The sequence below is a fragment of the Megalopta genalis genome, chromosome 7 (assembly GCF_051020955.1).
Source record: "Megalopta genalis isolate 19385.01 chromosome 7, iyMegGena1_principal, whole genome shotgun sequence".
In the NCBI taxonomy this organism is placed as follows: Eukaryota; Metazoa; Arthropoda; class Insecta; order Hymenoptera; family Halictidae; genus Megalopta; species Megalopta genalis.
The window spans coordinates 16,779,460-16,804,214 of record NC_135019.1 but is presented as its reverse complement, the minus strand read 5'-3'; the positions used below and the strand labels follow the sequence as shown (position 1 = coordinate 16,804,214).

At 45.6% G+C, this 24,755-nt stretch overlaps 5 protein-coding genes across 13 annotated transcripts in view; 3 read left to right on the top strand and 2 right to left on the bottom strand.

Moving 5' to 3' along the window:
• The window catches only part of Syt7 (Synaptotagmin 7), a 46,956-nt gene extending 28,589 nt beyond the window's left edge, over positions 1 to 18,367 (bottom strand). For 3 of the 5 annotated variants that reach the window (XM_033472946.2, XM_033472947.2, XM_033472948.2), the window contains exons 1-2: positions 18,338 to 18,367; positions 2,241 to 2,491 (exon numbers count right to left, since the gene is read on the bottom strand). In XM_033472946.2, coding sequence (XP_033328837.2) covers positions 2,241 to 2,491; positions 18,338 to 18,352 — 266 coding nt within the window. In that variant the 5' untranslated portion in view covers positions 18,353 to 18,367. Of the gene's footprint in view, positions 1 to 2,240; positions 2,492 to 6,713; positions 6,839 to 11,817; positions 11,971 to 18,337 lie in introns of those variants that run through there. The other 2 variants (XM_033472949.2, XM_033472961.2) reach the window with 2 other exon arrangements.
• LOC117221759 (vanin-like protein 1) lies at positions 8,596 to 16,937 on the top strand. Of its 2 annotated transcripts, XM_033472944.2 has the most exons (8): positions 8,596 to 9,188; positions 14,476 to 14,607; positions 14,679 to 14,819; positions 14,895 to 15,038; positions 15,109 to 15,251; positions 15,430 to 15,644; positions 15,707 to 15,811; positions 15,982 to 16,937. In XM_033472944.2, exons 2-8 carry the CDS (start codon positions 14,551 to 14,553, stop codon positions 16,731 to 16,733), a joined length of 1,557 nt encoding a protein of 518 aa, XP_033328835.2. In that variant the 5' UTR covers positions 8,596 to 9,188; positions 14,476 to 14,550; the 3' UTR covers positions 16,734 to 16,937. The 2 variants fall into 2 exon arrangements, with proteins under 2 accessions (XP_033328835.2, XP_076379543.1); XM_076523428.1 differs by lacking the exon at positions 8,596 to 9,188 and having other exon boundaries at positions 14,344 to 14,607.
• Positions 17,074 to 18,552, top strand: LOC117221764 (cytochrome b-c1 complex subunit Rieske, mitochondrial). The gene is made up of 3 exons (XM_033472964.2): positions 17,074 to 17,353; positions 17,760 to 17,937; positions 18,005 to 18,552. Exons 1-3 carry the CDS (start codon positions 17,152 to 17,154, stop codon positions 18,294 to 18,296), a joined length of 672 nt encoding a protein of 223 aa, XP_033328855.1. The 5' UTR covers positions 17,074 to 17,151; the 3' UTR covers positions 18,297 to 18,552.
• A 137-nt stretch (positions 18,553 to 18,689) lies between these two features.
• MED11 (mediator complex subunit 11) lies at positions 18,690 to 20,839 on the top strand. The gene is made up of 4 exons (XM_033472963.2): positions 18,690 to 18,921; positions 18,996 to 19,136; positions 19,204 to 19,366; positions 19,469 to 20,839. The coding sequence occupies exons 1-3, from the start codon at positions 18,846 to 18,848 to the stop codon at positions 19,323 to 19,325; spliced, it is 339 nt and encodes a 112-aa protein (XP_033328854.1). The 5' UTR covers positions 18,690 to 18,845; the 3' UTR covers positions 19,326 to 19,366; positions 19,469 to 20,839.
• Positions 19,420 to 24,235, bottom strand: RtGEF (Rho-type guanine nucleotide exchange factor). Of its 4 annotated transcripts, XM_076523425.1 has the most exons (13): positions 24,110 to 24,235; positions 23,658 to 24,026; positions 23,457 to 23,583; positions 23,206 to 23,386; positions 22,929 to 23,141; positions 22,661 to 22,859; positions 22,357 to 22,593; positions 22,216 to 22,294; positions 22,027 to 22,151; positions 20,306 to 20,504; positions 20,024 to 20,125; positions 19,849 to 19,933; positions 19,420 to 19,767 (listed from the first exon to the last, which is right to left on the bottom strand). In XM_076523425.1, the coding sequence occupies exons 2-13, from the start codon at positions 23,724 to 23,726 to the stop codon at positions 19,605 to 19,607; spliced, it is 1,779 nt and encodes a 592-aa protein (XP_076379540.1). In that variant the 5' UTR covers positions 23,727 to 24,026; positions 24,110 to 24,235; the 3' UTR covers positions 19,420 to 19,604. The 4 variants fall into 4 exon arrangements, with proteins under 4 accessions (XP_076379540.1, XP_033328833.2, XP_033328834.2 ...); XM_033472942.2 differs by having other exon boundaries at positions 20,354 to 20,504; positions 23,658 to 24,146; XM_033472943.2 differs by having other exon boundaries at positions 23,206 to 23,382; positions 23,658 to 24,145.
• Positions 24,236 to 24,755: the final 520 nt, after the last annotated feature.

Here is a 24,755-nt window from a genome sequence, read left to right as displayed (position 1 = left end):
ATCGAAGCGAATACCGTAAAATCAGCCAGGTATAGTGTACAACGTAACAAGTGGCATCTGTTGCGTGTCGTCGATTTAAGTACTACGAAACACTCGACTACTTGGCACTCTTCCAATTGGCACCTTGTCGGGAACAACGGAAGTTCGGAAGCGCAGCAGCTTCGCAGGTTTTTTCTGAGACACGCAATATTTCCGCGCGAAACCTGTGTCAGAAGCGTCTGCCCTTTGTTCCCCTCGAAAGAACGACTTTCGAACGCTGTGAAACGGGGGGAGCGCGACGGTGGATTCGCCGCTGACCAACATTCGGTCCGAGATCGCGGTCCTCCGCTTCGGAAGAACGCGCGTATCGATCCGAGCGAAGTCAAACGAGGTTTTCCATTTCTCGAGAGGACGGACGACCCTCGACGAGTCATTCGGGATCGTTTATCTCCTCCACATCCCCGAATTGGCCGTCTATTTTTCCGTTGACGCGCTCCTCGAAAACAGGAACGTCTGAGACGGTCGAGGGGAAAGAGTAGAAGAGAGAGGGAGAGAGGGGGGGAGAGACGCCCTTTCGAGGGCCGCTTCCGCGGCGTTCCAGGTTGTCGGTAGATGATAACAGGGAAGTAATTACCGGCAATTACGAGGCAGCCGTCCATTGTGCCTTTCGACGACACGCGACCGCGTTTCGCGACCCTCCCGTCACGCCGGCGGAATCGAGAACGTCGCCGACCAATTTTCCAACTGGAAACGCCGCGCCACGTCGCGCCGTAGCCGCTTACGTAATTGCGCTTATTATTTTTGCGTGAAATTTCCTCGACCCCGTTGCCACTTCGATCGATAATACTCGCAACCCGTGGCGAGCGGGCGACGAGTTACGGACAAATTTACCGACTCGAATCAACTCGACGCGACGGTCAGGCTCTTCCACCCTCTTGTCCACCATCGGGCCACCATCGTGCCACCGTCGGGCCACCACGCGATTCGAGAGGGTAGCGGTGGTGGGTGCGAGAGACCAGGGGCTGAAACGGTCTCGAAATTAACTGTTTCAAACTGTTATTTATCGGTCCCTCGTATCAGTTTCAGAGTCGTTATCAAATTAATGCTTGCTTTTGCAGTATCTAAAATATATTTATCGTCGTAGATTATTCACAATCTTATGATCCGCCGTATTTTCAATTATAATGGCAACGTCGCGCTTTTGTCGCTTGCGTAATGTCGTGAACGATTAGGTTATCTCGTAAACTGTGCCGTAACACGTTCGACTTATGCTGTAAATATTGTTTCGGATTTTAGTAAACAAATGGTTCGAGTTTACATTAGATATCGTATGGTATTTAATTACGTTCGTTATGTTATTAAATATCGTCTATATGATAGCATATGACCGTTGAGTCATCCGTCACATTAAGCGTTCTTGAAAACTTCGTGTTCTATATAAAAATGTTTCGAACAAAAAGTTGTTTCGCATAAAGAGGAGCATACACGGCAACAATTACCTTTTTTTATCAAACGTATCCGTATTTAATATCTACACGCTTTGACCTTTTATACACCGCTTCTAATAATGATATAGCTCCCGGGTTGTCTACTTGCAGTCTTAGTATCGCCTTTTTGCCTATTATCTTCTCGGTAAGCATGAGTCATAATTAGACTTCATGGATTTGATGGGTCTGTGACAACAATGACTAGGCCAAATACAAGATTTCTCAAGACGAATGTACAGTATGTACATTTTATGAAAATTATCAAAAGGGAAACGATATTTTCGTCAAACTTATGTATCTTTCATTCAACTTAAACAATTTTTATTTTGCATAAAGATCCGCAGTCATAATAACTATAGAAGTATCGAAGATTGAAACCGAAACTGATATAACTCAAGACTGATATACAGTAAATTCTCCTTAATTGTTCTTCAGTTTGTAAATAAAAATGGAGAAATGTGAGAGAGGAGATACGATTATTCGAACCTTGCTTCTCGTTTTAATCATTGTCGACGATCGGCAACCATAAAAATGAGACATATAATGATGGTCGTATAATCGTATCTCCTCTTCCCAAATTATTCATTTTTCTTTCAAAGCTAAGGGAATATTAGGGAGAATTTACTGTATCTATAACAGTTGTAACATTAATTCGGTCCTTGTATCCATTCGATGGTCCGAAACCGATATCGCAATTGCTTTCGATTCCTGCGAGAGCACGCGTGGACCGACGACGAATGCTCGCTAGATGCACGGTTCACGTTCTTTGCTTACCCGAACACCTTCGTGCTAATTAGCGGGGTCGTCAGTGTCAAGAAACCGTACTTTCGATCCGCCAACGCGCCGTGCCGCTCGTCCGAAAAATCATCCCCGTTCACGGCCACGAAGTCCTCGTTCCTCTGTTTCAACTTTCTCGTGCGTAGATAGAGCCAGGCCGCCAGGCCGAGAAACACGAGCACCACCAGGCCTCCGACCGTCCCGAAGATCGCCGTCAACATCACCCCCGTCGTCTCCGCCATGGGAACCTTCAAGAGAGAAACGCACCGTCAAGTAAACACGCCAATTAATTCGGCTGGTATCGATCGCCCCCGTCTCGCTTTCGTTCCTCTGACCAACAACCACGACCGTAGCCTTGCCGCGCGGCCAAAACGTTTTCATCGAGAGCGATGCGAACGCATTAGCTAACTTGCGAAACTTTCCACCGGAACTTTTTACCGAATCGTTGTTTTATTTAGCGAAATAATTTCCACTCGATTTTACGATGTTCCAGCGCTCCCGATCTAGAACCATACGGGTACGTGTGGTGGACAAATATCCGGGGTCCCGTTTTTCAAAGCTTATTGCTTTATAAAACACGTATTACCAAACCCATCAAAACGCCGGGTTCCGGTATCTTTAGTTTACGATTATTGGGATCGTAATGACATTTTTGTGGGCAATTACCGGATATTGTCCTGATAAATGCGATCCAGCTGTTTCCTTCGAAACTTATTGTTCGACGTTACCGGGACTACAAAATCCGACAAAACGGCGAAGCTCCAGTAGCTCTGGTTTACGGTTATTGGGATCGTAATGACGCTTTAGTGGACTATTGCTAGATATAACTATCAATTACTGGATAATGTCTTGATAAATTTGATCTAGATATTTTCTACGCAACACGATTGCTTCGTGTTACTCGATTTACCAAACCCGACAAAATGGCGGGTTCCAGGTTCTTTAATTTACGATTGTTTGGATTTTAATGACGCTTTTTCCGGGCAATCACTGGATATACGTACAGTAAATTCTTGCTAATTGACGCTCGGATTGTACACAAAAATGGTCAATTTGAGGAGAGGTTAAATTATATATATAAAAATACATAAATAAGTGTAAATTCTCCCTAATTGACGCTCAGATCGTACACAAAATAGAGACAATTTAGGGAAGAGGAGACACAATTATTCGAGCCTTGCGACCCATTTTTATAGTCGTTAACAACCGGTAACTATAAAAACAAGCCGCGAGACTGGATTAATCGTATCTCCTTTTCCCAAATTGTTCATTTTTGGGTACAATTTGTGCGTCAATTAGAGAGAATTTATTGTACCATGCACATGGTTTTTATTAACAGAGTATCACGATTTGTTTCAAAAATATTACAGCTCTGAGATACTTATATTATATTTCCCTTGTTCGATCTCGTTTAGAATAATGCTCTGATCACCGTAATGATGTGGTTAATCCATCTAAGCAGATCGAAATTACTGAACCCCAATTTAAGTGCCTTTTAAGTGCCGTTTAAGTGCCTTCCGTATGGGTTGTCGAATGATTTTCGATGATCATAGTTATAGCTACTCCAGGCTCAAATTTAATCTTTATCCTCTGCAAACAGGCCATACTTCACTTGATCTTTTATTTGCGTATAAAGCCATAAATGGGTCCACCTCTTGCCCCATATTACTACACCGTCTTTACTTTATATCATCGCAAACATCCATTAGACGCCGTACTATTTTAAAACAAAAGAATCATATTGCATTATACGACGACGATAACAATTCAAATACGACTTTTGGGAATTTTAACATCTACTGCAAATAGTTGGGTTTCCTCGTCGAGTGTATCGTTTTCTCGATGTTATGTTAATCCATAACTTTTAAACTTTTGTTTGTTCTGCGAAAGGATTCTCCCCCGTAAATTAATAAATATCAAATATATCAATTTGTTCAGATGAACAAATGTAATAAAAACCACGTAACCACTTGATAAATGCGGTATAGTTTCTTTTAGAAGACGATACAGACTACAGTAAATTCTCTCTAATTGTTTCTCAGCATGTAAACAAAAACAATTTCAGAAGAGAAGATATGATTATTCGAGTCCCACGGCTCGTTTCTATAGTCGCCGATTAACAACTATAAACACAAATCGCGAGGCTCGAATAATCGAATCTCCTCTTCCCAAATTGTTCATTTCTGTTTACAAGCCCAGAGTCAGTTGGGGAGAATTTACTGTAGTTAGTTTTAGTGCTCGGCAATTCTAGTCGTTAACGAGTAAGCAGGGCACGTAATCCGAGATCGGTGCTTTCTATATATGTAGCTCTCGCGTTTCAAGATCCGAGCCTAACCGAGAGAAGCTGGACAACGTTAAAAATAATCCCGGCCGCTCAATGCGCCATTATCCCGATTTCGCGTCCCCCGTTCTCGTGTTTCCCGCTTGTTTAAGGAGAAAGGATTCGGTCCGTCGAGGACGAGCGAAAATAAAGGGACAAGGCGGCGACTATCGATTTCTTCGCGATGGAGCCTCGAATTTCACAAAAAAAGTCCCCGCCGATTCTGGTAACGAAGAGGGGAAGGGCAACAAACAAGCCATTTTCGTAAGCCAATTTCTTTTATTCCGCCGCGTCCTTCGCCCTTTCATATATTTTCTTTCCACCCGTGGGCCTGGTAGAGCATGCAAGTGCCACTTTAACGATGAAAAATACAGAATTGAAGAGTTCGCGGCCTTGTTCGAGCAACTTCTAAGACTCCGCCGCGACCCCTATGCCTTTAAAGCTATTTCCAATAGGACGCGGACCATTCCTGCGCGATTCTAGAACGCAAAACCAGTAGGTCGATCGCTCGAATCAATCGTCCGCAGTGGCAAACAAATTCGACCCTTCTCGCGGACTATTTTTAATGAACCGGCAGATATTCGAGCCCCTTCGCCCCGTAAAACTGCGTTTAACTCGCAAGATTTCTCATCAATCGTTGCTTCTCGTTCCACTAAATAAAATACAACGACGCCGATCGAATTCTTATGATCGATGGTCCGGCAAATAACGCGTTGTCTGCGCAAACATTCGACTAGCGTTGACGCTCTGATGAGCAGGTAGCGGTGTACAGGTTTCAGCAAATCTTCTGCTCGAGCTTTTAAGTATTCGATCATACAGGGTGGTCAGTAGTTGACGGTAAATACATATAACCGGGAGAGTAGAGATTCCACGTTTCCAGAAATAAATGGAGGAAAAGAATAATATTCTTTTATTTAACCTTTTAGGCACGACGCGCTACTATAGTAGCCTTCGCGGATGTCATCTCTCTGAACGACGCATCACTACAGTGGCTTTCGCGGATATCATTTCTCTGAACGACGCATCACTATAGTGGCTTACTCTAGTAGCTCACTCGGTCATCGTTTGAATCAAATAATCGTCTTCATATGCATTGTTTCACACTTCTTTTGTCTTCACATCGATTTACGATATACAGACTTATCTTAACAATATAACTGTTAACAATATAACTGTATCTTAACAATATACAGACAGAATATGCAGACGCTCTGTACAGTACATAACAGACTCTGCCGTCCAGAGAAATAGCCTCGTGCAGAATTCAGCCGTACCTAAAAGGTTAAGGCTTCGTTCTCGAGAAAAATGAGTTAAAAAGTTCGCCGGGTTTGCGTGCGTTATACAGGGTATCCCAGAAATGTCTCGCACTCCGGAAATGGGGGGTTCCTGAGGTCATTTCAAGTAACTTTTTCCTTAGCGAAGATGCAATTCGCGGCTTTGTTTACGAGTTATTAGCGAAAAACAGTGACCAATGAGAGGCGAGATAAGCTAGCGCGAGACGGCCGAGCCAATCAGCGGAACTGGGTGGAACCCTGTATACAGGGTGTCCCAAAAATGCCTCGCAATCCGAAAGTGGCGGGTTCCTCGGGTCATTCGAAGCAACTTTTTCCTTTACAAAAATTTTCTCCGAGGCACTGCTAACGAGTTATTAACGAAAAACAGTGACCAATGAGAGCGAGATCAGCTGCCGCGAGGTGGCCGAGCCAACGGCGCCATCGGTCGAGCGGTCGAATCCCAGCTCGGCTGGCACGAGGCGACCGAACCAATGAGCGGAACTGGGCTTCGCGCGCTGGTTGGCTGGGCCGCCTCGCGTCAGCCGTACTCGATTTTTATTGGTCACTGTTTTTCGTTAATAACTCGTTAACGGTGCCTCGGAGAAAATTTTTGTAAAGGAAGAAGTTGCTTCAAATGATCTGAGGAACCCGCCATTTCCGGAACACTCTGTATGTACGTAGCATGTCGAGAAGTAAAATTGGTACATCATGGTCAGACGCGACAGTTGATTTCTATTCAACAATATTTTTTCCAGAATCGAAACCTCGAAGGTAACGATTTTATTACTATTATTTAATGTAGAATCATTCCCCTTGCGGTTTGTACCACCCTATGTATTTAAAGTACGTGATTAAATTCGGTGCTCCGTCGCTTACGTGCAACGTCGCGAAGTGGGCGACGGCCTTTAAACTTCTCTCGAACGAGAAGCAAAGCAAATCAGCTAGATGGAAGCATCGAATGACGATGATGATGATGACTCCTCCACTCGGTTTTTTCTCGTACTTCCTTCTCCGGAATTAATTTAGCCGCGTTACTTTCATCTAATTAAAGACACGTTTCCTATGGATCTTGTTCGCCGTTCATCGTTCACCCTTTCCTTCGTGTTGCGAAGCACACGCAAACCCGATGATCCGGCTAATAATCGACCATTATATTAATAACAATCGTCCGCTGGGGCGATACGATATGCTCTACTCCGTCTCACGCTTCCTCTCTTTCCGTCTGTCGGGAAACTTTGAAAAGCTTGGGCGCGTGTTTACGTGATTTTCATTGGCAAGGGAAAAAAAACTTGTGAACGACGAGACACACGCGACAATGGTTCTCGAATCGACGATATCGGCGAGAGGAGAAAAAGTTCGAGCGACGCAGAGGTGCGCGTTCACGAGCGAACACATTTTCCCCGAATCGGAAACGAATGTATCAGGTCTAGTAATAATTAATGTCGTTTTTTCCAATACGATTTTAGAACTAATTTATTTAAACGAAACAAAACAATTTAATCATCGATATAGTCGCCGTTGTTTTCAACTACTTGTGCCCAACGCTCAGGTAGCATCTTAATCCCTCTATTGTAAAATTCTTGTGATTTCGATTGAAAAAATTCGGTCGAGGCGTTTTCGAGGCACTCTTCGTTATTGAGATGTTTTCCAAAAAGAAATTTTGCATGGAACGAAACAAATGATAATTGGATGGGGTTAATATCTCGAGAATATTCAGGTTGTGGGAGAACTTCTCATTCCAACTGGCGTAGTTTTTCCGCCGTGATTCTTGCAGTATGCGGTCGTGCGTTATCGTGATGAAGAATTTACGCCCTTCCGATTAATCAGCGCGGGTTCTTTTTCCCTCAAAGCTCGGTCTAACCTTTCCAATTGTGCACTATACGCTTCACTTGTAATGGTTTGGTTGGTTGGCACACAAGAGTTCATAATGAAGAATTCCTTTAAAATTCCACCAAACATTTGCTTTTCTTCCCAGCTGGAAAGCATGCAATGCCGAATATGCTCTTCATCTTCTATCCTTTAACCCTAGTTTCGCAAAGTAAAACAGTTCGATCACAAACTTTTTGCCGCAAAGCTTGTTAATTACGCTTCACACTTTTCATGTGTGTCACGCGTTTGTAGGTTACGTTGATGAAGTTAGCGGCAAGCAGGATTCTAAACAAACACTAAGAAACGACACTAATTGAGTTTATTTTGAAAGTGACATAAGTCACTTTGTTTTTAAGTCGATACATTTAAGGGTTTGCGTTTTAACACGTTTAAAAATATGGATGCTAACTTTCGAGAAGATTTACTTGTATTTGTTATCTCAGGATACTGATATTTTTCTCAGTATAAATAATTTCGTATAAACATTAAAAAATCACCACTTTTCATTACGGTAAAGTGACTCTCTTATGCCACTTTCAAAATAAACGGCTCAATTATTACTAGACCTAATATTTCGCGTTTAGATCGCCGATCTATTTTTCCAACAACCGTCTCGCTCCCATAAACGTGTTATGTCGCGACACCGATACTGTTTGTACAAGGTCACAGACGAAATATCTCGCGACGTAATGCCGTCCGTGCGATGCCGCGAACGTGTTATCACGCGACACAATACCGTTCCTGCGGCACCATAGACGAGTAAACACGCTTCGACTCTCGAGCCAAAACAGAAGCGCGTGTTTCCTAGTCTCTGCGACACCGTGCGAATGGTATTACGTCACGGGATAACACGTTCACGGCATCGCATAGGTGGCACTACGTCGCGAGATATTTCGTCTATTTCGCACGGTGTCGCAAACGAGTAAACACGCGCTTCTGTTTTTGCTCTCGAATTGAAACGTATTTGCTCGTCTATGGCTCCGCAGGAACGGTATTACGTCACGGGATAACACCTCCGCGGCATCGCACAGACGGCACTACATCGCGAGATATTTCGTCTATTTCGCACGGTGTCGCAGACGACTAAACACGCGCTTCTGTTTTTGCTCTCGAATTGAAACGTGTTTGCTCGTCTATGGCTCCGCAGGAACGGTATTACGTCACGGGATAACACGTTCACGGCATCGCACAGGCGGTATTACGACGTCGCGAGATATTTCGTCTGTGATCTTACACGTACGGTATCGGCGTCGCGACATAACACGTCTGCGAGAGCGAAGTGGTCACGTGCACGTTCGCGTCGCCCTTCGTAGGTATTCAGTTCGAGCGGACCGACACTGAATTACGGAGATTGTGCGCGACGTTCAACGAGTTCGAAAAGTGTACCTGTAAGGTGACATTTGCTGTCCATTTCCAAGCGAACCGTACGCGCGCGGAGATCAATACGAAACGAGCAACTAGTTAAATTGGCTCGGCGAAAATGTAAGTAAGTTTCGATGTTTAATCATTTAACGTTCGATCCTTAGTTTCAACCCAGTTTTAACGACCGGCGGAAATCGTGAAATCTACTTAAGCTTTTAAACGCTTCATTTGGAAACGTTTCGATTCGACACACCTGTCGAGATCGCGTTTCTTTAGAAAGCACCGGCTCCGATTATCCGGCGTACACAGGGCCGATGGAACGTTATCGCGCTGGGTCAGATCAGACCCAGGCTATTCGAAGGTGAACGTTCGCGAACGAAGAAGAATAACTCTTCTATGCGGCATCGGATCAATTAGCGAGGCCGACTTTCCAATATCCTCAATTTGATTCCTATTCATCAAAGGGTCTATTGTCGGAGACAATGATGATCGACGGCATCGACTCAGCGGTAGTTTTCGTAACTCGGTTACCGTACCCATCCGGGGCTGCGTGTTCGGAACGCGTCGGGTCGGTTCGTTTGGCGTCGGGTCGTGTCGGGTCGCGTCGGGTCGGGTTAGGTCGGCAACGTCATCGATACGAAGACGTGCTTCCTCAATGACGCTACGTATGTATTCCGAGTGTTTTTAAAAAGAGTGCGTTGTTCGTTCGAGACCCGGCAGAATGCGTGGAACAACATACGAATACAGTACAAACTACGGTAGATGCTCGACGCACACGCATGCTCGATACCGTTCTCAACACTTTCACGGCTGTCGTATACGTGTGATGTTGGCTGTCAGTGATCTTCGGCTACCACGATTCGTAATAATAACGTTATTATTTGTTTGTTCGTGGTACAGAGATCGCTAGTGGCAATTATATATTATTTCTTGGTCGAAAAGAATCATTCGACCAAGTTGAATCGCGTTCTACAGTGAATTACCGGAAAGCGTAGTGAAAGTGTTGTATTTTCCCCATTCAAAACCAGTTCTCGAACCGTGAGGGAATAATCCCAGCGCCTGCTAGATTGCAGCATTCGTACAGCGGTGCAAACGCGCCGTGTTCCACGCATAAATTCATTTACGAACGTGCAGGGAATAGCTACGATAAATTCTCTCTAATTGCCCGTCAGCTTGGAAACAAAAATAAACAATTTGGGAACGGGAGGTACGATTAATCGAGCCTCGCGGCTTGTTGTTTTTTCACTCGTTGACAAGCGGTAACTACAAAAACAAGCCGCAAGACTCGAACAATCGTATCTGCTCTCCTCGAATTGACCAATTTTGTGCGCAAGTTGAGGGCCAATTGGGGAGAATTTACTTGTGCATAATATCAAACAGCTGTCGTACAAATGAACAAAACATTCCTCGTCACACGTTTGGGAGTAAATAACTATTTTTCGAAAAAAGACTAGAATCTCGCACAGATCGATTCATTCTTTTCTTTTTCGAAAAATGAGATGACAGAGAGAGAGAGAGAGAGAGAGAGAGAGAGAGAGAGAGATCATGGAAGGGAAACCAATCGAATCTTGCTAATTTGTTGTTCGGGGCGCTTTGTACACGAGCGACCCGCTCCGTGGCTCGGCTTCGCATTACCAACGACCAATGACTTCGTTTACCGATGACCTTGACCATGCCACGACAGGAACCGCTTCGGCATTTCGCGAGACAGACTGGTCGCGATCGATAGAACATTTCTCGAACTTGTCTTTCCTGGCTTTGTGGATCATTGAACCGAAACCTTCGAACATCTGCCGCAGAGCTTGCATATCGCTGGAAGCGCAAAAAGTAGGACCAAAGGTCCTTCGAACTTGATCGATCGGCCAGCATCGTGATTTGTACGAATCTTTCGAATCGCGTACACAAAGACACGATGCCTCGAGACCAAGATAAGATCACTTTTCTAAGAACACGTGTCTGGGCGTATGCGATCTTGGAGGGGCGTCCCATCGTGCGTGCAACGTGCAACGTGGACGCGACACGTCGTGTACTCTAGTCACGATTGCACCGGCGACGGAACCTGCGGTAAAGCCTGCGGCAACCGACATTCGTCGTCCGCTCGGTTAATTAGGCGAGATCTGTCGTGGAATCGATGGGAATCGAACAGGGCTCGTTCAGCAATCTAAAAGCGTCCGACGCGACGCGTCATCGGCACGGAGATATAGCTCGGTTCCAAGCTTAACTCGACTCGCGGCACGCCGCCGATCGATGCTGCTACTTCTTCACGGCTTATCCGTTCTCGCTTCTCTCGGGGAATCCGATGCAACATTTATATTCGATTAAGAAGCAAATGAGAAACGGATAGGTGTCGAAATAGAGAGAGGTTGCGGCGTCGACGTTCCCGTTGCAGTCGTCGTTGCAGTTGCAGTTGCAGTTGCCGTTGACCGTGGTGGTTGGTTTCGAGTACGCTTCAACGTTGCCGCGATCCAATCGGAAACGGGAAATGAGAAACAGGAAACGAGATAATCGCTCCCAGTTCCTCTTCCAGTTACTGGCGTGAACGTTGCGGCTAGGCTAGCGTAAACGGTGCTCGAACGCGGACACCGCGTATCCTCCGAAAAAAGGCGGAGCTGTCAAATTAGCAAGTTCTCGAGACGAGAGAGAGAGAGTGAGAGAGAGAAAAAGAGAGAAAGAGCGAAAGAGAGAGAGAGAGAAACGAAAGGAACGGCAGAGCGAAAGGCGAATCGGAATCTTGCAGGGTCGTACTCACCACGAAGGCAGAGGAACAATCCTCTGTGACTCGTGCCGAATTTCAAACAACGATTACCGCGACAAACGACATTCATGCGACCCAGGTGTTGTCCCTGTGCGTTCACAACACCACCGTGTTCCCAAGACCTCTCTTCCCTTCTCTCCTCCGCGTCGGGCGGGAACACGAGGAGCCGGTGAATCACCGATCGAACGATTCTAATTGAACTTCACCCGAGCGGTAGATCGGAGGAGTATCGAATGGGAGAGTAACGAATGAGCAAACCGAACGGGGTGTGTACCGTGGATAGAGTTTTGCTGTAGAGCGTGCGGCAGAACGAGAGAAATGTGTGCGCCGAGAAAGAGTGCTGCGAGAGAGAACGGCGGAGAGAGGAAAACGGTTGCGTGATTTTCAGTGCAGGCTTGCCGAGAACAAGGAGAGAGAGAGAGAGAGAGAGAGAATGAGGGGCGGGAAACACAGAATGAAGAATAGCGAGAAGCCTGAGATAGACGGATAGATAGATAAGCGGACAGAGAGAGAGAGAGAGAGAGAGAGAGAGAGAGAGAGAGAAAGAGAGAGAGCGCAGGAGATGGACCAGATAGTGGTCGACCACACGACAGTGTCCCAGCGACAGCGATGCAAACGCGTAGTCGTGGAAAAAGAGTCGGAAAATGAAGAAAGGATTGAGATAAGAGAGGAACGGCAACCGTGTGACAGACAGCGTCGCGACGCACTGCTGCTTCGACGCCGTGAACCCCCACCGTCGCAACCCCGGTAGCTTTCCACCCGTGTACCGGCTCTCTTTCTCTCTCTTTCATCCTCTTCCGCCCTCTCTCGCTCTTTCGCCACCGATCCCCCCACCTAGCCCGCTATGGCACACCTTGCGAATCCTTCCCCAAATCTCGAACGTGTGCGAGTTCCTTTTCCACCCCACCCTCCTCGCCGACCCCGCCGAATCTCCGTCCCCTTCCGCCGCGCGACCCGAAGAAATTTCGCAAATTCCACGACCGAAGAAACCCTTCGCCCCTTATCGTTTATCGATACGCTTATTTTTACGTCGCGTCGTCATCGACGTTCTTGCCAATTAATAAAGCGAAGTGGTTTCGATTTATCTGATACGAAATTGCAAATCGTTTCAATCATCGATCGATCGATTGACTTTTGTTTGTCCGCAGACCAGAGACCAGATATCACGACTATTTCAGAATAATCCGTGGTAATTGAAACAGTGACTTGCTGCTGATCGAGCATTCTAATAAAGATCATACGATGTCCGAGTTAATAGAATTTCCGGCGTTTCGCAACGTTGAAACGCGTCGAGGATTTCGCGCGTTGTTGTAACGCTCTGAAATCAACTCCGTGCAACGATCTGAAAAGTAGTCGATCTTTCTCTTAGCCCCAATTAACGATCTTCAGCAAAAAATAATCTCCCCTCGGCCGAGACTTTATCTCCTGTGAAAGCTTGAGCCGTCTAATCGACCGGAACGCTCGTTCCAAGTCGGGCGCGTTCCTTTGAAATTTTAACGGGCAGAAGGGTCTTGTAAAATGTATCTACCGTACGGCACGATGTGGTACGGTACAGTATAGTACGGTACAGTTACGGTACGGTACGGTACGGTACGGTACGATACGGTACAGTCGCTGTACCGGTACTCCGACATCTAACAGCCATCCGTTTCCGATTCGGAAATTTGTTGGCAACCTTTTGGAATAGCACGTGGACAGACTCGTGATAACCGGCGACGGTGAAAAAACAAGCGCTATCGATCATCGGAAAGATTTGATGTTGTACGCCGAGTAACGAGAGAATCATCGGTTTTATCTGTGTGCGGTCGAGTAGGGGCGGGATATATCGGCGCGAGGGACGAGTCTCGGGATGCAGAAAAATGCTGCTCCAGTTTTATTCATCGTCGACGGGCCTCTTTCAATTTCCAGCATGCCACGTGTCGTTTACTTTTTCTTTTTTCTTTCTTTTTTTCTTTTTTTTTCTTGCATTCAGAGCTCTAAACGCGGTCCGTGAAATACACAAGCGAAAACGTTTCTTCGGAAAGCACGGAACACCGGGGAAATACGTATCGGTTCGTTTTAGATTTTATAAGAACAGAGGTAGCGTAATGTTTCGCATAAGGCGCGCCTCTCGTTTGACCCAAATACATACACACGTGGATCTCGTGCCGCGTACGATTTCGCCGAAAATCGAAATTACGATGGAGCACGCCACGCGAATCGAGGAGGAGTCGAGGATTCGCGAGGACCGGGATACCGAAGATCGTTCGTTTACCTATGTCTTATTATGTTCCGCGTTACCGACGTGGTCGTACACTAGTTCTATTTACAATACAAGGAAGTCTCGCGCTACAGATAACCGATTAGCATGCCGGAAAATACCGGCGAATAGAGATATGACACAGCGAGCTGATAGCGATTACGATTGGATGTGACGTTCCCCCGACGGAATGTGGGACGTGGATACCGAACCGCGTTCTCCGAACTTCATCGACACGTGACAAAAACATCTGGAACCACTATCCGGGAACTTTGGTACGAAGTTTAACAACGAGTCCCGTCGCCGAGCGAGCGTGTCTTTGTTCGTCGCCCTCGTCTTCCGAGGTTTCCATTTAAAACCGCGTCAGTTTCTTCGTTATCGGGAATTCTTTTAATAATAAATCGCTTCGACAGCGACGACGCGCGTTGGATTCCATTCCATTCTACCAGCGATCGTCTGAAACGTGTGTGTCACAAGGTGCAGCAACCATGCGTGTGGCTACGAGTCTTTTGGGACTGTTGCTGACGGTGCAGCTTTCGCAACAGGTAAAAGCTCGTCGCAATTTGCTTAGAAATTAGAGATCGCTTCGGCACGCATAGTTTGCTCCAATTCGCAGGTGACGCAGCAGGACCAAAGTAATTACTATGTCGGGGCTGTGGTGGAGTTCGCGCCGTACGTCCAGCACGGGAACAGCGCGCTAACTCTGCAGAAGAACGCGGCGACGTACATCGAGTTCATACAGATGGCGAAACAACAGGTGAGAGAAACAACGGCCCTGCGCGGGGAGATGATTTCTTAATCCGCGTTTATATCTGTCGGTCGTGTTTTTCAGGGCGCCGACATCATAGTGTTCCCGGAGGACGGATTAACGTCGTACGAAATGCCGAGATCCAAGATAGCACCCTGGACGACGGCTATACCTTCTCCCGAGGAGCATTATGTCCCGTGCACGCAGAATCGAACCGACGTCAGCCAGGTAAGTCGTTTATTAACTCACCCATAAGCGGCGTGCATTCTAATCGAGACGTTCGTCGATGTTCGCGCAGACATTGAAGGATCTATCGTGCGCGGCGCGGGACAATAGCATTTATCTGGTAATAAACATCGCCGAAAAAGAATCTCTCGCCAATGGGACGGTCTACCACAACACCAACATGGCGTTCGATCGACACGGCAAAATTGTCGCTAGGTGACATTTTTTTTCTCGCTAGTTCTAACCCAGATCTTTTTTACAACTCTTGGCTGAACAGCTACGTTACTGCCGATAGCGTAAGCTATTCGCAGATCGAGCCCGGTTATGGCTAGAAAACACGTGACACTCCGTTAATAGAACTCCGCTCGGTCGTTGCCGATCGGGCTGTGAACAGGTATCGCAAGGTGAATCTCTACGGGGAACCTCAATTCTCGACGGTCGAGCCGCCGGAAATCGTCACCTTTGACACCGATTTCGGCGTCACGTTCGGCACATTCATATGCTTCGACATACTATACGCGATTCCGCCGCTCAATCTGACCAGGTTAAAGGGCGTCACGGACATTGTGTACAGCACCGCGTGGTTCTCCGAGGCACCGTTCCTCACAGGTAATTTCATCGGCTACGTAAACAACACCGACGGCAAAATTCGAGCTCGAATTCTCTTTCAGCCGTTCAAACGCAATTCGGATGGTCCTACAGCGAGAATGTGAATCTGCTGGCGTCTGGGTACCACAATCCGGATCTCGGGAGCGCCGGAAGCGGCATCTATTTGGGTAGATATCTATAAATGCTTTCGTTCCTTGATATAATCGAGCACCGCATATGATACATTTCAGTTTCGGCTGGCTAGATAGTATCGGGATCGCTCCGTTTTCCATAAAACGAAACCGGAAGCGCGCGCGCAGATGGTGAATTATCCTTGATTCTTTCCACGATTTTCCAGGGCACGATGGGATAGCTAACGTGACCATGACTGGGCATAAACAGAGCCGATTACTGGTCTCGCGGATACCAAAGAAGAGCTCGCAGAAACCTCCGATTTTCTCAGAGAAAGACAACTTGAACGATACCGCGGAAAGTTGCTACAAGCTGGACATCAGGGTGGACATTGTCGACTCGATTCACATTAAGCGCGACAACCTTGAGCCGTTCGAGACCGTTCCGTTGAACGAATCTCCGTTCAATAAAACCGTGTGCCACAGAGGCTTCTGTTGCGAATTCCGAGGCAGCGTAGCTCCCGAATCGAACATAACATCCAGCATCTATCGGGCCGTGGCGTTCAATGGCTGTCGTCATTATGGTCTCACGGCGGAAGCCGATATTCGAACGTGCGCGTTGACGCAATGTTCCAACGATTCCGTCGCTTCCTGCGGTGTTGTTAAAGAGTCGAACGTGACATTCAACGATATTAAGATCAGCTCGACCGTCTACGACCAGTCAAAAATACTGGTGTTGCCCAGCGCGTTGAACTCCACGTTGCTTCCGTTCGAGAGTTGGAGCATGCACAAAGAGGCTGACGGAGACGGAACCCGATTCACGATTGCCCTCAAGGAAGCGACCAGCGACGTGTCCACCTTCGGCCTGTACATGCGACAGTTCAGCAAATCCAGTGGAACCTCTAAATTGTCCGAACCGAGTGCGATCATTGTCCCCAGCCTAGTGTCCTACCTCTACCTGGCCAGGAACCGACTCTAACCGTTCCAGTGTGTTCGTAATCGATTCGTTCCTACGAATTGTGGGGACAGATTGCGTGTATGCGCATAATTGCTATCGTACATCGTATACATTATGTGTACATGTTGTGTCGTCACAGTACTCGACGACAGAGTAGCGAGCGAGATTTATTTGCGCACGTGTATGAAATTAGATGCAATCGGTGATAGAACAGTTTCCACGACGCGATGCTTTCCATCGACGAAAAAGATCTCTAATCTCTGGGCCAACTTTATCAACGGCGTAATAATATTCGGACAGGATTCGAAACTGTTGCGAGACAGCCCTGTATCGAGTTTCGTGTTGCTTCACGGTTACTTTCAACTGTTTCCCAGACTGCCGAATGTTCGCCGCGATAGAAATCGCAGATCACACGCGAGAACTGTGGTAAACGGCAAAAATGGCGTGCCTCAGGATACCAGCGACCGATCTCACGGCATCGATTCGAATATTAGGCTCCTGGCTGAGCGGCAGATACGCTCACTCGGATTTGCCGAAAGTTAGCTTCCAAGAGTACCGCAAGAAATCCGTCGCACATCCTAACGTGTCTGCTGCAAGGTCCGCGGACGAACGACGTGTCAGAGCTACCTTGTCGTCTTTCGGTGGGTGAACCCTTCCTGTGCGATCGTTTTCGAACTTTCTCCGGAACGCAGCCTTATTTTTAACACTTAAACCTACTCGGTGAACCCTTCTCAGCGTCAGCTTCCTAGAAGTAAACTATCTCTAACATAAAAGTTTCGAAAATCGCATATTATTGTTGGATCTTGATAAGTTACGTTGAAATTAAAGAAAGCCAAATTTTGGACGAAGAACGATGATCTATTTTACTCACCTTGATAACCTTCCCTAGTTAGCAACGCATCCTTGCCAGCTATAGAACGCATTTCATATTAAATACGTTATAACGATTCTCTTTTTCCTCTGGTCACGTGACGTTAACGGGTGAAAGTATCTATTCGACGACAGAGAAAGCAAAGATAATGTGACGGTTAAGTTTATCGTGGACAGTGTTCGGCGTTGCAACCATGTACGCGATGAAGTCCCACATGTTGCATTACGTCTTGTTCATGGCGCCGTCGCGGGATGTTCTAGCAGAGGCGCAGGCCGAAATTAGTTTGGATAACATAACCGTGGGGAAAACGTTGGTCGCCAAGTGGCGAGGAAAACCGGTTTTCATCTATCACCGGTAAGCTTTCCGGGAAGTCCGGGATTTCGCGAAGTTTTTCCTGATTTTCCTGCACCCGCCGCTTCAGTCCGCAGGCCATCATAGACCAAGAACGAAAAGTACCACTCTCGAATCTGAGACATCCGGAGAGCGACGAGGAAAGGACCATAAGGCCCGAGTGGTTGGTCATGATTGGAATCTGCACGCACCTCGGCTGCATTCCGATCCCTAATGCTGGCAATATCACCGGAGGGTTCTATTGTCCGTGTCATGGCTCGCATTTCGATGGTTCTGGCCGCATACGTCAGGGACCGGCCCCCACCAACATGGAAATACCCGAATACAAGTTCCTCGACAATAACGCCATCCTTGTTGGTTGAAATCGACGTCATTCCTGTGCCAATTATCAGTTGCTTCTTACCTGTCGTTTTTCCATCGCTCCACCTTTCCTTGTTTTCCGTTTGATTCTCGTTAAACACAGCCGCGAACAATTTGTCCTCGACGTTCAACGCAACCCGCATCGTGGAAAGAATAGTTTCTCGAATCGCGCCGTGGCGCTCTTAAAACTGCCTCGCGGCGCCATCTATGGTTGGTACGGTACATTTGTTATTAATAAAACTGCATATTAATCATAAATGCCGCAGTTATTACCGCAGTTATTATCGATAATACCGCAGTTATTTGGAAATATTTTTAACTCGATTCGCGTAGCTTTAGTTTTCACAAGTCTGTTTATGTTATTGAATCGTTTCCCGAGTGAGGAGAGGGGGAAACTTGTTGACCATCGCAACAACGAATCGCACCAGTGTGCTCGTGCGACTCTGCCACGTGATCCGCGTCGACGAGACATAAACTCGCCATTTTCTGCTTGGATTTATTAAAGTTAGAAATTATACGATCAAAAAGAATTCAAGAAAGTGCCTTACGTTATGACGCCACCAATGGAAAGGATACAGATCTTGGAAACTATTGAGAAGGATATTATCGTGTGTCTGCAAAGCGCAGGTAAGCAACGCTTTTCTTCGATCTCAAATTTAACGAAGTGAAATTAAAAGTGTGGTTAACTTTTCGTTACATAGGGCAAGCATTTGTGGAGCTTAGCAAAGAAAAATCTAGTTTGAAGCAAGCGGAGGCACAAACGCAACAGTTTTTGAAAACGTTGGGTCACGTCGAGTCGAAGTTGAGCGAGCAAATCAATTATTTAACACAAGTTTCTACAGGTAAGGAGAACTCACTGAATTGCTAATGTAATTTCGACGGATTCTAATTCGTGTTATGTTTCATTAGGACAACCGCACGAAGGTTCTGGATATGCGAGTCAGAAGGTTTTGCAAATGGCGTGGCATAGGTTAGAACACGCGCGAAGCCGCGTGAACGAACTGGAACGTATAAAAAACAAACCGAGATGAAAACTCGGAACGATGTCTCTTGTCGACATAAATCATCTTTTGTTAGTTCTAATTTTATGCTTAATACTTAAGTTTTAATAACTAAACAAAGATATAAACTTTTTAAAAATGTTTATTTACATATGAATCCATGCCTACTGTAGGAAATTTGCGATCTAAGGAACATTCCGGTTGCAAACGCGTAAATCAAGATGGCAGTAAAGAGCGCAATTCTGAGACCAAGGTTTGCCTGTGGCTACAAAAGATACGAAAGATATTCCATTCGGTTTGGAGAGAGTGTCAGGGCATCGATCCATCCACAACACCCATGCTTCGCTTCACCGTGGCGGCCAAAGAAAGCCGGGACTTCCTTTCTTCGTCCAATTGTTTTGTCAATAGAGACATTTGCGATTGCAAATCGGTCATTTGACTTTTCAGTGTTTTCACTGTTTCCGATAATGTCCTGAAAACGAAGTAAACGTGCACGACTGATAGTTATAGAGCAAGCAGTTACAAGTTCATGATTTGACCGAAGACGTTTTACCTGTTGCTACAAAAATCCCAGTCTCCCTTGTTGTGCGTCAGAGATGTTCTGTCACGTGTCTTCTGTGATCCGTAGTCCAACACCGCTGGAACGCAGACACAATAAGTGATACGTCATTATTGCTCATTCAAGATCAAGTTGTTTTAAAAAACAATCAAAGTGTTCGGTGACTTACAAGTTGATTCCCCAGAGTGCACAGTGAATCTAGCGTTTACAGTAAGGCAATATGCCTCGATAACCTTCAGTATAATCGCGTCCTCTTCAAATTGTCGTTCATCTAAAACCATAAGGCATGTTACTATTTCTGTCAGCGAATAACAGTATTCCCTCCTTACAGCTGATGCCGTTATGAGAAATATTTGAATTTCTTGTGCAGATTTAATTGTTCAAAAAAAGTTCCTATACAAGGAGGGAATACTGTAGGCCGTTTCGGAGATTTGAAATCTTGGATTCGTACTGCACGGTCGTGGTGCACGTGATAAATCCAAACTCGGATCGGTTTTACCAAATGCCCTGAAAGTGTAGAGTGGAGGAGCTGGACGTAACGAAGCGATGCACCAAGCCGTTCTAATCCCTAAAGGTGGACACTGTTCCGCAATCGATCGTTGTTGTTGCGGTTGTGGTTGCGGTTGTTGTTTCCCATTCTGCTGACTCACCTATTGCATCATAGGCAACAAGCATTACACAAATGAAACATGGTACATGACTAAAATGATATTACAAACTCGTAAGCCTCGTTGCGTCAATATTCTCCACAACTATACACAAAATCGCAAATCGATCGACTGACTCGACTACACAAGATGAGTCGCTGTTTTGGAATTGTACAACGATTATATTAGAAAAGCGAAAGCTTGCTTCACACAACATGGCTGTGGTGAAACAGAAGCATACGCTCATTACATAAGAGTACAGTATCTAGAATTAGTATAAGTCAAAAAACGGGTGAAGATGTTAACTGAACGAATAAAAAAAAAAGAAGAAGAGAAAACAGCCATGCCATGGAAGCTTGCCTTGATCCGTGCATCCAGAAAACGGTATCGACTTCTTCAACCACCAATGAGCGTACAGCCCCGACGTATAGACTTGACCGGGTTCCCCGTAGTCGTGTTTCGCGTTCGGTTGAATCGGCTTTCTTCCGACTTTTTTGACAATGATCTGATGTGCATACGGTATCGGTTGCGTAAACCTTTTTTGCGTTGGATGCTCTAGCTTGTCCAGACGCGTATCGGCCGCGTCCTCCTCTATTTGTATTTCGTTTACGGTGTTCACAGGTTTGGAGACTTTACAGATCGAAGAACTCGAGGCGTGGTCCGCGTTTCTCGACAAGTCGGACAGGTGTGCGCTGTCTCTAGGCGTCGAGTCGAATGGTGACGTGCAAATGCATTGATACTCAAACTTATTCTCATCGTTCTCGCTCTCGTATAAAGACTGTCTTCCGGGTACGCTGACGTGATACTTGTTAACGATACAAGATTTACAAGAATTCACCTCGGATGAGTTCAGACGGTAACATTCGACCATTCCCGAGTCCGAAGAATGAACGCTAGATCTACCGCGAGTTTCGCGTACAGGGTCGCACCGATGCTCGTGGTCCTGGCTATTGGTCTCCTCTTGGACGAGAGCATTGCCCGTTGAAACTGTAGCATCCAACAGGTGTTTCCTTGCAATGCCAGGTCGCTTTCGATGAAGGTCACGAATGCTCAATAAGGACAATTGAGGACGCGGTTCACAGTTGGCAAAGTTGCCTGTACCATCGGCAACCGCGCTAACGGGTAAACTTTTACTGGATTCGCTAGGACTGTGGCGATCCGACGGAAATTCCGTCAAAGTCGAGCTGTTCGTTATGCCTACGGTGCTAAGATCCAAGTCGCCCAACGCATACTTTACCTCGAGGGTCAAGGTAGATTTACGCAACGTCGTCGGTTCACCAATTTCCTTCACTTCTAAAGAAGCCGTGTCCGAATCTCTCGACGGGCATTCGTCACTGCTTTGGAGCGGATGCAGCGCGTAGGTCGTTATGTTAACTCTTCGCAATTTCACGCTACTTAAATCTGGTTTCAAAACGTACTGCACGTATAACAACTTCTTCAGTAGTTCGGCGCGGATCAATTTTTTCTTTACCAGCTTCGCGAAATACCTCGAGAGGCGCGTGTATGGAGGTAGATTACAACTCACACGTGACGCTGTCGACGGTGATTTTACAAGGTTGCTAGTCGTTTGTTCCTGTACCAAAAATTCGATCCATCGTTGCCGGTCTTCCTTGGTCGTGCAGAGCACGTGGATACTTTCGATCATCGGTCCTATGGGAAAACACAAACGAGACAGATATCGCTTGTTAGAGACTCCTCCTAGAGTTCATCCTACCTGTAATTTCAAAAGCGTTTCTAATTTCTTCACTGTCTTCCGTTGGAATGATATTAATGCCAGTTAGGGGAAGCTTTCCCTAAAAACAAGTATGGTTTATACGTATAATAGTAGATGCAAGGGTAGATTCTCCGAACATACCTCGTAAACGAAAGAACTCATTCTTGGACTTGCGCTAAGCACCAACAAGGTCGTAGGGAAAAGGACAAAGTATCTGTCCCGACGATCCAAGCCGGTCGTTCCGCTTGCTAAAGTTACAGCTCCAACGTAGAGGATTTCCCCTAAAGAGCTTAACTCTTCTCCCTCCCATCCCTTAATACCGCTAGTTAATACTTGAAGAGCTAATTCACGTTGTTTTCGAATGGACGCGCATCGTTCCTGTATAATAATTTGATAAGTAAAGCAATAAGAATCTAGCTCGCCGAATACAATTTAGACAACATACCGCTATTTCCCTATATACAGATATAGCGCGTTGGGTGTCACCTCTATCAGGATGATTTTTCTCCATGTACCTTTCCAGTTCTTGAAGCATGGCAGAATATTTGTCCAATCTCCTGAAAGGTTTACTTAGGCCAGTTGTTAATACTAAAATTCCGGGCGATATCGCTCCGCTGTGTTCCATAAATTCGTTCAATTCATCCCTAAAACAGCGCAAAGTGATTATTTCACTATAAAAGTGAGTATAATGGGAGAATCAGAGTCACGCGTACCTATAGCGATCTAAAATGCAAACAGCTCGTGGATGATTCGCGCAATAAGTAGAGTGAATGGACTTCAGTTTAGGCGCTAGGGTTAAGAAGAGATTGCCGACTCTCGAAGAGCCCTGTGCTATAGCTGTCTCTAGGCTGATGAGTAGTCTTTGATGGGCATCCAAGATTTCATGTACATTGCTCAAAAGTTGCTTGTACTCGTCTTTGGTCAATCTGTGCTTCCGATTGTTAAAAATTTTAGTTGGCACATTTTGATTATTACATTAATTATACTTACATGTTAGCCGATTCTAAAGGAAGTAAAAAATTATTGGTCAGGCCTTGCAGTTCGACTACGTTCACTCTTTCGGAGTCCAATATATCTTTTAATACAATGTCACGGTTGAGCTTTTGATGTACCGGCGACTCCTGCACTGTTTTTTCTGGAGACATTTTTGAGATAGCAGTGGGTCCGCTGTCTTAATATCATAAAATCATGAGAACAAGTTGCAACAAAGAAACATTCTACACTAATCATTAAAATGATACCTGACGCTCTGCATTCCTTCACATAATTCGATGGGAACCATCCTGTTTTGTCGTTTAACGTACCTTCCCACCAACCTTCATCGTCTGTTTGCGTTATCATTATCGTATCTCCTTTTTTAAAACAAAGCTGCAAATAAGGTGACAAAAAGGATTAATACCGTGAAGTAATCGCCCTTGGAAGATAAACCATTGGAGACTCACCTCATCATTGTTTTTTCCTTTGAAGGAATAAAGTGCGGTCACGAACTTTGGCGCGTCGAGCTTCGACATGGTTGTCGACTTGTTACGGCCAAAATCGAGAAACGCTTCGAGAGGCTCGTTATTCTTCTCTTTTTCAAATTCAAAAACGTGATGTAAAAGAACGACCTTCGGCGCAGTATTCTGCGCCCGCGCTCGTCACACGCGCAGATTATCGAAAAAATTAATTTCGCTATGTTATGTTCTTCAGCTATCGTGTTATAAGTTCTGCATCCGTTGGTTTCCGTTGCACGTTCGATTTGCTTCGCTGAGCCATACGTTTCTCACTGGTCGTGTAGTTAATTGTACTCGATCGCGTATAACGAAACGTCACTAGATCAAATTGGAAAATCCGAAATTAGCTGAGGATGATGTTAGATACAACAGTCGTACGAGGAATCGTACAGGTTACATACTTTGATGTACAGATGCCTGTGACATCTCAGCGGGCAGAGCTATTTATAAACACTCTATAGGTATAGGTTAGTCACTCGCAAGGATGAATGCAGGCAGCCTGTATTGCAGAATGTTTTCCTCGAATAAACGTGTAGCGCGCGTCATCTGACATTGAATACCAAATACTAAACGGATTAATTCTGACAATATAATACAGATAGCACCGCCTATATATTCCTACAAAAAAAAATCAAAATGACGCCGTTCCTCGTAGCGACAAAACGACCAAGCTTGTCGTCATATAATTTCTCGTTTCGTTCATTAGATGGTATCACTTGTATTTTCCAAGTGAAGAAATCTGTCGATAATCTGGTTAATAGTTTGAGCGTTTTTCCATGGGTCTAATTGACGCTGTACAGATCTTGAACGGAGCTTTTTGAATTCGTCACAAGAGGTGTTACTATTCCCACAGAAATTGATCGTGTTAGATTTTACGTTGTTTCTTACTGCGAAAGCGGCCAGTAACACCTGTTATGGATATTTACAATAATAAATACACTACCTTTGCATGATACAGATGCAGGAGATTCTCCTGAATTCTAGGAGAACTCTTAGGGTTTCTGTACCCTAAAAATATTTTTCAATCTTTATCATCTACTATTTTGA